Below are 12,357 nucleotides of genomic sequence, written 5' to 3' on the forward strand. Positions count from 1 at the left end.
GAGAAGTTTAGGAATCCAAATATTTGCCAAAGAGTTTCCCATTCCCCACATTCTGCAATTTTAGGAAGCATAATATGATTATAGCAGTACACTAAATACATTTCCTTTTACATATTCCTTGTTAGTGTTCAGATTATGACTTATGCCAAAGAATATCAGGACAAAGGCAACGCCCTGATTCAGGGCAAGTATATCAGAGGAACCAGTGGGATCCTGATCTTATAGAAAAACAAAAGAAAAATAGTGATCAGCTTGAAGACGAGAATGAAGAAGTTGAAGCTGAAGAGATGGAAGAAGAGGTAAGTAATGCTAATTTCTAAAGAATGTAAAGTATTAAAATGTACTGCAGATAAAGCAGAACAAATTCCAACATTCTAAAATATCACCATACTAGATTATGAACTAATTTTGCTGAGTTCTGATCTTAATTCAGTTTCTGTTTTTATAAGCAACATGGGGTAATGTTAAAATGATAGGTTTAAATGACAGCAAATGCTGATTAATGTATAACTCAACCTAGAGTCAGCCTTGAACTTAGAAATCACTGAAGTGTTTCCTGACATAAGTTAAAAGGCTCGATCAGGAGAATGGTGACTTTAAATTGCCTTGTATTTGTGTCTGAAAAAATACAAGAGTCTTAGTTTTTATTTGTTTTACTGGTATATGTGGGATATTAACTTGTTTTCTGGATTTGATGTTAGACTACTCCAAACAGAATTTGTGTATTTTCATAAAGGTATTCATTTTGAATTCAGGTTGGATTCTAATTCTGGACATAGACTTACCTGTGCAGGTTCCAGTCACATGCCTCTCAATTTTCAGGAACTGCACTTCATCAAGAGTAGGATCAGTGTCAATAATAACAGGGCACTCATTGAAGTACTCCAGAGAACTACTACATTTACTTCTGGATGTAGACAAAATTTAGCTTAGTACATTATTTCATTTCTTTACATTGAAGTATTTAACTTTTGCTTCCTCAGATTGCGCAAGATTCACTTACAATGTCAGAAATGATTCATCAGTTAGTGCAAAGACCTGAAGATATGCTTGAAAATATACAGGAAAGAGTTGGCTTGTATAAGGATATAATGCTTCGTTCTTTAGAAGTAAGAAAAAAACCAAAACATCAGGATGATGCTTAACTAAAGGTTGTTTAAAATATCATGCAATATTTTCAGTTTTTGTTTGTTTGTTTGTTTATTTTTATTTGAGATATTTCATGGAGATGAGCACAAGGCATACTTCAACATCTCCCCCAGTTCTGAAATACATACTGAAATCAATGGTACAAAATTTTCATATCTAATCATTGATTTTACTCTGGAATCTTGAGATTTTTTAAGATATCAGTTCAACAAATCTTGATTTTACTGAAATTCCCAGTAATTCAAGCTTTGATATTTACAGGAACAAAATGAGCTTCAATGTCATTATCTGGTTAACCATAGTCAACTGATGAATGTGTCCTTGTTCTTAAACAGGATTTGATGGCTGAACAGGATTCCCAGTATCTTATTGAACTGGATGGAAATCAGGAACCAGATGAACTTCTTGCTGTAAGTAAGCTGTGTACCAACTTAATCAATTTCCACTGAAATTAACTTCTCAGTTCTGTGGATTGCTTGCTTTCTTAAGATGCTAACAAATTTTTAAGTTCAGTACAAAACTCACCTAATTATTATTATAAAGCATCACCTTTGTAATATATACTTCTATTGCTATGTAAAACAACTATACAATTCGCAGAGCCCCAGGCTTACATGTATGGTACAGAGCAATATTTCCAGGTAGACCACAAACTCTTTCATAATGTATCCTTCTTTTTTTAGTGCTTTATAGCTTGTATTAGTGACAAGAATAATTACAAGCATGTGAAATTAAAACATATTTGGTATGATATATTTAGAGAACTTAACGTGTTGGTATCTGAAATAATGACAGATTTTTTATGATCTTTGATACTATTTTACAGTGTAATAGAGGACTTCATTATTTTCCCTTTGACGGTTTTGCTGAGTCTTTGTATTTAGATTCTTAGCTTTTAACTCAGCAACTCATTCTCCCTATTAAAAATTACAATGATAAAATTTGATGATAAATAATCTGATCCCCTGCCTCAGTTGTAAGAGTTGCTTTAAATATGAATCTAAAATATAGAGTTGAAAATGAAGGAAGAGTTTGTCTTTGACAGTGTAGAAGGTGAGCTGTTCATGTACGTTCTCCTCTCCTGTTTGAAATGAATTGAGTAAAGTTTTGTATTTAAATTTATGCTTGACTATACTATGGAGTGTAGTCCTATGGATCATACAGAAAAAAAAACCAAACCAAAACAAAAAAACAACAGCCCACATTCATTTGCACAGCAAGTATATGAAATTTCATCATATATGATTTGTGAACATCACAACCAAAGGTTTATACTAAATTCAATAAACTTGTTTAAAGCTTTCTGACTATTTTACCTATGAATAAGGCAAAAACTATTATGGGACTATTCCATGCATAATAAAATTAGGTTTTTCATTTCAAGAACTCTTGCATTCCAGCAAAATTACATTTAGGAAATATTTCAATTAAATTCATTATCATTTGATTCTCATTAGCAGGCAGGATTAAGTGTTTTCTAAAATTCATTACCCGAAGTTGTATTACTTTCAACTGTGCATAATACATGAACAGTTGGAGATTTTCCTTCTTTTACCATCCTCTTGGCATGGAATGGAGCTCATCTGAAAACTTCCACAGCTCTATAGGAAATAATCCCTCCCAGTCTGTTCCTTTACAAGGCTTGGGATTCACAGCACAATGAGGAGATAAAAAGGCTGTGATTCAGCATTTTCCACTGCCTATATCCAAACCATTAGAGCTCTTCTAAATAACTATCAGTGCTCCAAGCTAGAAATTGGATCTCAGTGTATATGTGGCCATTACATAAATAATAAGTTACAATTTTAAAAAAACACTTTAGGGATCCTTTCAGATCACAAACGCAGTTTTGACTGGTACTGAGTCAGTTATTTCTTTTCAGTCAGTGGTAATTCGACTTCAGTCAATGGGTGTTCGAAATGGAGCTCCTATAATTAGGCTTCAGAGTCAGCAAGAAGAAATGCTGGAGGGACTGGAAAATGTAAGTGTGTTTTTCTGAAATGTGATTGATTGCAATAATTATTATAATATTTTTTATTTTCTGCAATGAACTTACACTCTAACATCTTTGTCTCATTGCAACCAGTTTGTTCTGCTATACAATAAGGGCATATTTTGTAGCTTCATTTTCTAGAAATGCAAATTTAAGATACTTATGGGGTTGAAATCCACTTAGAACTTTGAAAAAAGATCTGCAATTAATAAGTTAGGTGATTTTAATTAAATTTTGAACAAAATATTTGTTTTAGCAATGAAGGAAGAATAATTTGTTTGAAAAAAATAAACATTAGTCAATTTTATCTCTTTTTGACTAAATACATTCTATGTTATTGGTCTATCATATCACCTTCTTCTGAAACGTCGCCCATTCTGCTGCATACTTTTTGAGATTTGGGTAATAGAATGCACATAGAAATAAAGAGGAGAGCAGGATTTATGCAGTAAAAAAATGTACCTAAATGTTTTATTCTCCCTTTCCTAAACATTCAGTTTGTTTTTCTGTTTGCTGTTGGGCATTGATCAAATATTTTCATTGAAGTGTATATTGTAACTTCAAGATCTATTCTTGAGTAGTAAGAGTCAATAACAGCTCTTTATTTTCTGTGTAAAACTGGTATTTTGTTGCCCACCTTCATAGATTCTGAAGGTTCTTCAGCAGTTCTTCATAGCCAGAACTTGTCTGTTCTATTCTGGGTAAATTAAAGTAAATATAAACTTTAGAATTCACTCACTATTTGCCTTCTGTATTAGAACTATTACACTTAAACTTATTACATGACGTTTCTGCATACTTAAAAGGAATATTGTGGTCTTGCTATTCCCTGATCTTGGTTCTTTCTTCATCCCTTTTATAAGAAAGCTTGGCGATTTTCTGTCTTCATCAATAAATGGCTTATTTGAACCTCTTCATCTTTTTAAACTTCTGAAAGTAATTATTGAAGCCTACAGGAACTATTTTAAGTACTTTTTGATTAAATAAAATTTAAACCCTGAATAGTTTATCCTTAATGTTGCACTATGATTCTGATAAATGTACGTATTTTTAAAAATATTTTTTAAAGCATGATTTGATTTTCTGTTTAGATCTGCTTGCTCTCCAATAAAATGTTGCACAAGGTTAATTTACATAGAACAAGGCCCATATCACTTCAGACAAAAATTGCATATGCATTTATTTCTGTTTTAATAAACAGGATGAGCTTTTCCGTGTTCTGTCATCAGTCAAGCTAATAGCACCCAGATACCGATGGCGTAGAAGCAGGTGGGGACAAGTATGTCCTGTGGCTCTAAAGAAGGGTGATATTTTAATGGGAATCCCAGACTTGGCTGTCAGGTTAGTGGAATTTGACACTTACTTTTATTTCTGTTTTGTAAGACAGCTGTCTAAATTTGTTATCTTCTCTTCTGTTTTAAGTTTTCTAGGTAAAATGTACACGCTGTCATCCCCAGAGGCACTGAAAGCATTTATGTTGAATCCACGCCCTTACTTGTTGCCACCAATGCCAATGCCTCCCTGTAAAGTTCTAGTATTTGGCCCTCCAGTGTCAGGCAGAACAACTATTTGTAACCTAATTGCAAACAAATACAAAGGAAAGGTAGGTTTATAGGTGTCTTATGTAACACGAGTATCAGCTGAGATTTAGGAGTTAAATACATTCTTATTTTTGTTGTGTCATTAACATACATACTGCAAACATTAACAAACATACTGCAAGCATACATATTATGCAAATGGTAATTTAGTGAAATTTATTTACATAAGGTACATATTTTTCTCCTCAATGCCACACAAATTTTTGCCAGTTATTTATCTGAGCAAAAGAATATTATGACTATATAGACGTATAAACTAATTAAATGTAATCACAAATTAGAAAATATTTTATGCACACATGAAGAACCCACTTAAATTATATGTAATTTTTTTCTGAAATTTGCAGAGCTTTTCCAAATTCACTTCACTGTATAGTTGTTGGGTCCAATCTTGTATGTGTCTTCTGTACTATTTATATTTTTTCAAATAATTTTCCTAGGTTCTTGATATGGCTGAACTCATTCAATCTCATGTGGAAGAATTAAGAGAAAAAAACATTGAGCAAAGGGATGCAATAGAAAAGACTATAACAGCAATGGAAAATAGGTTGGAATTTGAAAAGCAATTGGAAGAACCAGGTGAGTAAGGTGTTCTGTGGTCTTTTAAGCTATCTTTGCTATTGGTTATTTATCAGAAATAATTGCTGTCACTAGGAAGTGCTCTAAATTACTTATAAAGTATTACAGAAATTGTTGTGTTTACTGTGTGTGAAATAAGAACCAAAAGAACATGAAGTGTAGGGAAGCTAGAACTCAATATTTTTGTTATTATATATAAGTATTCTAAAGTAGATGACTGTGAGTATTATAAATTTTCTAAGCAATTTCTGAAAGCACAAACTGATTCTGACTGATACTGGTTGGAAACTTTCCATTAGAACAACTTTCTGAAAAGCTAAATGTTTGCAAAAGTGAAATTTTCTTCAAGAAAGCAGCTTCTAGGCTTCTATGAACTCCCAAACTACAGATTTTATACCTTGAGTGAGCCTTCCAAAAATGTTGTCTCAGATTAGACACTCACAAGATTCACTGTCTCTGGTCATATCTTGACGTCTTAAGCTGCCTACATATCTGTAGCATGATGAACTTAAGAAATATTTTGAAACAATGAAAACAACACAATATTTTAATATCTCTTAAAGAAAATATTTTAGTTTGTTACTGTGCTCAGATGACATCTAGCTCAAACAGAACCACACCATTCCCTTCTGGGGACGACTAAGGGGAGGGTATGAAATCTGTTGAACTTGAAAAAGTGTTCAGGACTTGTGTATTTTTAAATCTTTTCTGCCTCTCATCATATTTTTGATCTCTTTTCTCTGAAGGGTAGAAATGAATCCATTTGACATGGATTTAGTGGTGAAGTATTTGTGTAAAAGAGTTTTCTACTCATCTAGTTTTCCATGACTCTATTATGATTTTGTAACTATAGGAGGCTTGGAAGAACTTAGTGTCAAAGAAGCAGATAATTCTGAAGAAACTGAGAAAATGAGAAAAGAAATAAACTTCGAAGAAGGGAGTAGTACAGAAGAAACTGCTGTCATCCCAGAAGGTAAAAAGTAAATCTTAGCTATTCTAAGCATGCTATTCCATGCCATCAGAGTGTCTTGCAAATTAATAAGTGAAAGATAATCTTGTTCTCCTCACTTACACTTGTAGGACTATTTTAAATTTTGTTCCTTCTTGCTTATTTTGAGAAGCCTAAAAAGAAATAGTTAATTTTGTCATTAAAATATACCTAGATCAGTTAACTTAGTAATAGTGTATTAGTATACAGGAAAAAAACCCCAGTAACTTTTGTAGGACCTAAGTCAGTGTTCTGATAATAAGTTTGGCGTTTTCATTTATGTTTTGTCTTTTTATGGCATAAGATCATTGCAAACTGTTTGATGGATAAGGGAATAGGTGTACAGTCACACGCACATGCACAAAAACCAACTAAGTGAAGAGAGGGTTGAAATAAAGAATGTGAATTTTTGTCCCTTTAATATGAGAAACTTAAAAGCGTGCTGAGTTTTAATTCTCTTGTTGAAATATAGTTGAACAGATGATTTTAGTTTGTTAACATGACATGGTTTATATATACAGGGTTTTATTTTCATACAGATGAGACTGACATCTCATCTGAAGCAAGGAAGATATTATTAGGTAGATCCAATTAATGGACATTGATATAATATATTTATAAGGATCTAAAATGGAAATGAAATAAACGTGCAATACGAGGTTATTTTTACACATTTGTCTTTTTAAAGAAAAACAATTGTTCCTTCAGTCATGCTTTTCTTTTGACGTTCTATAACAGCAAAAGATATTAAAGGTTACTGAAGAAATATCAATTTCTTTGCATGGAGAAGTAGAATTTAGTATCTTTAGCTATGATAAGCACAAAATCTATTCTTTTATTATGGTTGTTCGGGTTTTGTGAATTTTGTTTTTTTTCAGATTGGAAACACTTAGAAAGATATTGTGTCTTTCCCAGGGAGCTGGTAACTTGAAAAAAAACCCACACAAAATAAAGCAACAAAACAACATGTAAAGTTGTGCATGTAAAAATATCAATACAATCACTGAAAAATATTGGCATCATTACAGGAAGTAAATATGACTTTTTTTCCTGATTACTAAAAAATTTCAACAATTGCTGTCCATTGTTCCAGCCATTAGTAACAAAGTATGACTCCAATGTGAATATTTGTGCATTTTGAGGAATGCAAGCTTCTTCAGTCTTGATCATAGAATCATAGAATCGCTAAGGTTGGAAAAGACCCACAGGATCATCCAGTCCAACCATTCGCCCTTCACCAATGGTTCTCGCTAAACCATGTCCCTCAACACAACATCCAAACGCTCTTTGAACACCACCAGGCTCGGTGACTCCACCACCTCTCTGCGCAGCCCATTCCAGTGCCTGACCACCCTTTCAGAGAAGTAGTAATATGATGATATACTGACTTGATGATAGACTGACTTGAGTATGATTTCTATATTAATCAGGTCAAAGTTTTGATTTAGGAATCAGAGAAATCAAATCAAAGGAAATTCTCAGGTACTGCAGCTGCCTGATTGTTCATGTACAGTAAATATTCTGTTCATAGTTAATCAATATTTTACTTAGCAATAGAAAACACTGGAAAATTCAAAGATTTTTTGTTGTTGTTGAACAGGAGAACAAATATTCTAAAATATCCTATAACTTATCATTATAAGACATCCTCCAGAATTGCATTCAGAGAGACTATTTGATTCTTTCACAATACTATTCTGTAATATTGCTTACAATGACTGATACACTGTACTTACGCTGTGGTTGCACTTCATTACCAAGCAGTTATTCCTGATCAGAGGAGAAATGAAAATTGTGAAGTGCTTTATAAAATCTGTTTTGTTAGAAATGTTGGAATTATCTGCTGACCACCCAGAAGTTCAAGCGATGGTGGAAGAAGCTGTGGAAAGCGCATCAGAATCTGAAGTTACGCTGTCACCTGAAATATATGCAGAAGTACTGGAGAGAGCAATTGCAGAGGTAAAACTACAATTACTCCACAGGAAAGCACTTTCTTTGTAAGAGGAGTCTGTGACATTTTAGACATTAATACATATTCTTAAATTTATAATTTGTAAGATCAGTCTGGTTTATATCACATAGTCTGAAAGCTTATGTTGAGTTGATTAGAGACTGAGCAAGTGCATGACAGTCAAATCTATTGAAAGCTAATATAAAAATAGTACGTGTGTATTAGCCGGTATCTTCCAAAGTCCCTGGGCTACGAACTGTCATAGACTGGGAGAATTTTCTTAGGGAAGTATCACAGTATTCTTACCCCATTCTTGCATATTTAGTCAGTGTTAAAGATCTCAACATCAGACAAAGTGTTTGTAAACAATTGCATTTGCAGGTTTATCCTAGAATCTTGAATGTTTAAATTTGTGCACTGGTTTGTATGTCTTGAAACTGGAACCTAAACTGTTTATAGGTAGCCCTAGAAAATGATCGATACATCCATCTGTCTTTGTTTAAAATGTTTTTATTTAATTCATATATGTAAAGTTGTAAATGTCTTTTTATTGACATGATAATACAATAAAGAAAGAGTGATAACATTTAGGAAGTTATTTGTATTGTACAGTCTATATTAGTCTTTGTATGTTACTGAACGTGTCATTTTATAACAGCTTATGAAGAAGAATAAAGACAGGTTTCCTGGTGCTCCAGAAAAAGGAGGATGGGTAGTGGATAACTATCCTTTGTCAGAAGATCACTGGTCAGCTTTGTCAGAAAGAGGACTTCTGCCTGACACTGTTGTCTGCCTTAAGGATACAGAAAATGATGGTTAGTAAATGAAAACTTAGGAAACTTAACCTTTTCTCTTTTCTGTGTTGATATTTGTACATAAAGCACATTTTCAATTAAAAAATGGTAATTGTGGCCCATTTATAAAGTTTTGGAGATCTGCTTCAGATTTCTTACAGTTTAGATTAAGAGAATTAACAGAATCAATCAAAAACAGAAATGCTTTACAAAAGCAGTATTCTTCTACATAGAAATCTGTTTATAGTCTCCTGTTTACAAGAAGCACTACTAGTAAGTAGCACTGGACTCTCACAGGCTTTCTTTTGCAGGCTTTTGTATGCTGTGTTTGACTGGTCACTAGTGTATAATGTGGCTTTCAGCCACATTTCTCTGCCTGTGCTTTCTCTGCCCCTGCTTGTAAAAGCAGATTATGGGCTATAAGCTTTCTCTTCTTAAGAGAGAAGTGGGGAGTACTTATATACAGGTGTATCTTGTTCCCCATCCTGATGACAAAAAAGACTGAGGAATTTCCTACCCAGCTTGATACAATAGCTTAAATCCATGAATTGAGATGAAAAGATTTTACTTTTAAGGTTTCAAGCAAGAACAGTAATGTTATACAGTAATAAGCAGAACAACATGGCGTAATGTTAACAGCATATATGATCAGTTAATTCTAAACTGCAAACAGCAGGAGTACAGTTTTAGCCTTTTCTGCAGGGAAAGGACTGAGGTGGGATTGATGCTTTCAGAATTATTAACTTGTTCTCCACTTCTCAGAATTGAACAATTTAGTGTATTAACTAGATTAAGGAAAAGAATGACTAATAGTCTTTATTCTATATCAGAGAGTTTGGGAGTAAATAACTCATCTTGGGAACCATATTGATACTGGTCAATAATAGTTGCCCTTCTATTTTCTTTTGGGAAGGGCAGACTTGTGGTCCATTGCAGAGGCTTTCAAATGAAACCTCTCTAGGGCTTTTAAAGTGTGTTCTTTTTTTTTCCTGCATTGCACACCTGTCTGCTATTGCCAGGAGTTCTCAAAATTTAGCTCTAGATTCTGTACTTTACAGAATCTTTATTTATTATACTTTCTTCCTGTACTTTACATTCAAGCAAGCCATGACCTTCTGTTTCTCCAATCAGATACTTAGCAGATTCTTTAAAACCGAAGTATAAACCTTCCCATCTAGAAGTGAGACCTGAAATTCAAATTTTATGCTCACAACCTTGATGTTACCTGTTTGAGCTAACACGGTCATAGTCTTCACATAGCAATAAAGACTGCTTTCTTAATTGGTTGTATGTTCCATTTGGTTGTACGTTTCAGTAGATTTTAAGCTTGGAACGAAATCTACCATTCAATTATTGAGATGAGAATGAAACTATAGACTAATTTCTTACCTGGAACTGTATCAAACTTTTATATAAATCAATATCAATTTTATTTTTCCTCAAAGTTTCATTCAGTGGTGGGAGGAAATGATTTAACTTTAAATGATAAAATATGTATTTTTACTGTCGCAGCTTGAAACAAGTAATGTGCAAATTGAATACAAGACATACTATTTGTAGTCTACCGTAGCAAATCAAAGTGAAATGCAAATACTTGCATAGCAGACTCCAGATTGCATTAAAACAGGACATTGCAAGAATACTGTTCTTTCAACCAAAAGTAGATCAGCTGTCTACAAACCTGTTCTGTTAGCAAGCTTATTTCTGGTTAATACCAGAGGTAGATATTTCTAGATCAGCCACTTGGAACATAGCTTATTTATTATCAGTTATTCTAAAGGCTTATAAGCTACTTGCTCAATTTTATCAAGTAATTCTGAAATAATTTATCAGGTGTAATAATATTTCTCCTTTGAGTGAGGGACAACGTATGCTGGTATCCAAAGAAGAGAAAATGGTTGGAATTATAAACTCATAGACAGTACAGTAATTGTGATTCCTCTAGATGTTCTGCGAGTGTTAACGTATGGAATAATTAATGCTGTTTGGCATTGCTGCTATTCATAATGCTATGAGAAAACACAAAGGTGGGGAAGCGCATGCCTGGGCCACTGGGTAAGGCCACTGAAAGCTCTCACTTTTATTTTTTGAAGAATATTCAGACAGAATTATCTAAATATGAGTTTTCAAGCTACATTTTGAAAATGCCCTTTACTCACCCTCCATTTTCCAAAGTTATATTTAATTGAAAGAATCAATTTTGAGTAATGCCATTCACATGAGATTATCATCTGCTTCAAATTGATGCAGACTCAATGTTCCTAACAGTTAAATAACATGTTCTCAAACTTACTTAAAAATGCATATTTTTTTTCACTTGAATTGAGGACAATGAATACATGAGATATGGAAGGAATGAGTAAGGTAAGGTGAAAGACCCAGGTTCGTTATGTCTGCTATAGGACTTGTCTGAAAATAAATTTTTGCTTATACCTATGTTCCCTTGAAATTAGCTATTTTTTTTTTCATTGGGGTGACTTAGTTGCTATTAAACTCTTTATTTGATTCTCACTTCTTTCTATCCCTAAATAATTATGTAGTACTGGAGTTTACATTTTCTGCAGCATTTTGAATCATACAATTGTATAATCATAGAATGGCCTGGGTTGAAAAGGACCTCAAAGATATCTAGTTTCACACCTGTTCCATAGGCAAGGTTGCCAGTCACTAGACCAGGCTGCCCAGAGCCACATCCAGCCTTTTGAAAGTATTGCTGCTAACATTAGGTATTTTTACATAAATGCTATCAAAGTCATGAGTCACTACTTTGTAAACTGCTCCCTGAGGTAATCTAAATTACCATAGCTGAACTGATTGAAATGAATTTCAGCCACACAGTCATAAATCATAAATCTATTTGCCAAGTAGAGAAGCCAGTAGAGCTCCTAGAATGAACAGCATATTCTTCCTTTCTGTCAACCAGCTGTAGCGGTATACCTATGCGTTATCTTTGTATCTTTATTTGAATGTTCTTCATTTGTTTCTTCATAGTTTCCTTTGTACACATTGAAACAAAATAAATGCCAGAGTAATGGATGATATATGGAAATATAAGATAAATCCCCTGAGTGCTCTATTCCCTTACAATCTTAATCATAACTATACTGTATCTCAGACTTATTTTATTAGGTGCTTGAAATTGAAAACAAAGCTCTAAAACCTTAGGAAGCAGAATTATAACATTTCAGTGGTGTACATACCTTTCCCAGGCTTTAAAAAGAAGTCATAGAGTTGTTTATCATTTTTATAGCTCAAAGAATTTCAGGCTTGTACAGCTGCATACAACTAATTATTGTTATATA

At 33.4% G+C, this 12,357-nt stretch overlaps 1 protein-coding gene across 5 annotated transcripts in view; it reads left to right on the forward strand.

The window, feature by feature from the left end:
- Positions 1–12,357, forward strand: part of AK9 (adenylate kinase 9) — a 56,044-nt gene that overhangs the window by 9,951 nt on the left and 33,736 nt on the right. For all 5 annotated transcript variants that reach the window (XM_003641036.6, XM_040698324.2, XM_040698326.2 and 2 more), the window contains 10 exons: positions 126–299; positions 984–1,109; positions 1,485–1,559; positions 3,032–3,130; positions 4,344–4,483; positions 4,565–4,745; positions 5,184–5,322; positions 6,176–6,295; positions 8,136–8,269; positions 8,920–9,076. In XM_003641036.6, coding sequence (XP_003641084.3) covers positions 126–299; positions 984–1,109; positions 1,485–1,559; positions 3,032–3,130; positions 4,344–4,483; positions 4,565–4,745; positions 5,184–5,322; positions 6,176–6,295; positions 8,136–8,269; positions 8,920–9,076 — 1,345 coding nt within the window. The remainder of the gene's footprint in view (positions 1–125; positions 300–983; positions 1,110–1,484; positions 1,560–3,031; positions 3,131–4,343; positions 4,484–4,564; positions 4,746–5,183; positions 5,323–6,175; positions 6,296–8,135; positions 8,270–8,919; positions 9,077–12,357) is intronic.

This window comes from Gallus gallus, chromosome 3, assembly GCF_016699485.2.
Source record: "Gallus gallus isolate bGalGal1 chromosome 3, bGalGal1.mat.broiler.GRCg7b, whole genome shotgun sequence".
Taxonomy (NCBI): domain Eukaryota; kingdom Metazoa; phylum Chordata; class Aves; order Galliformes; family Phasianidae; genus Gallus; species Gallus gallus.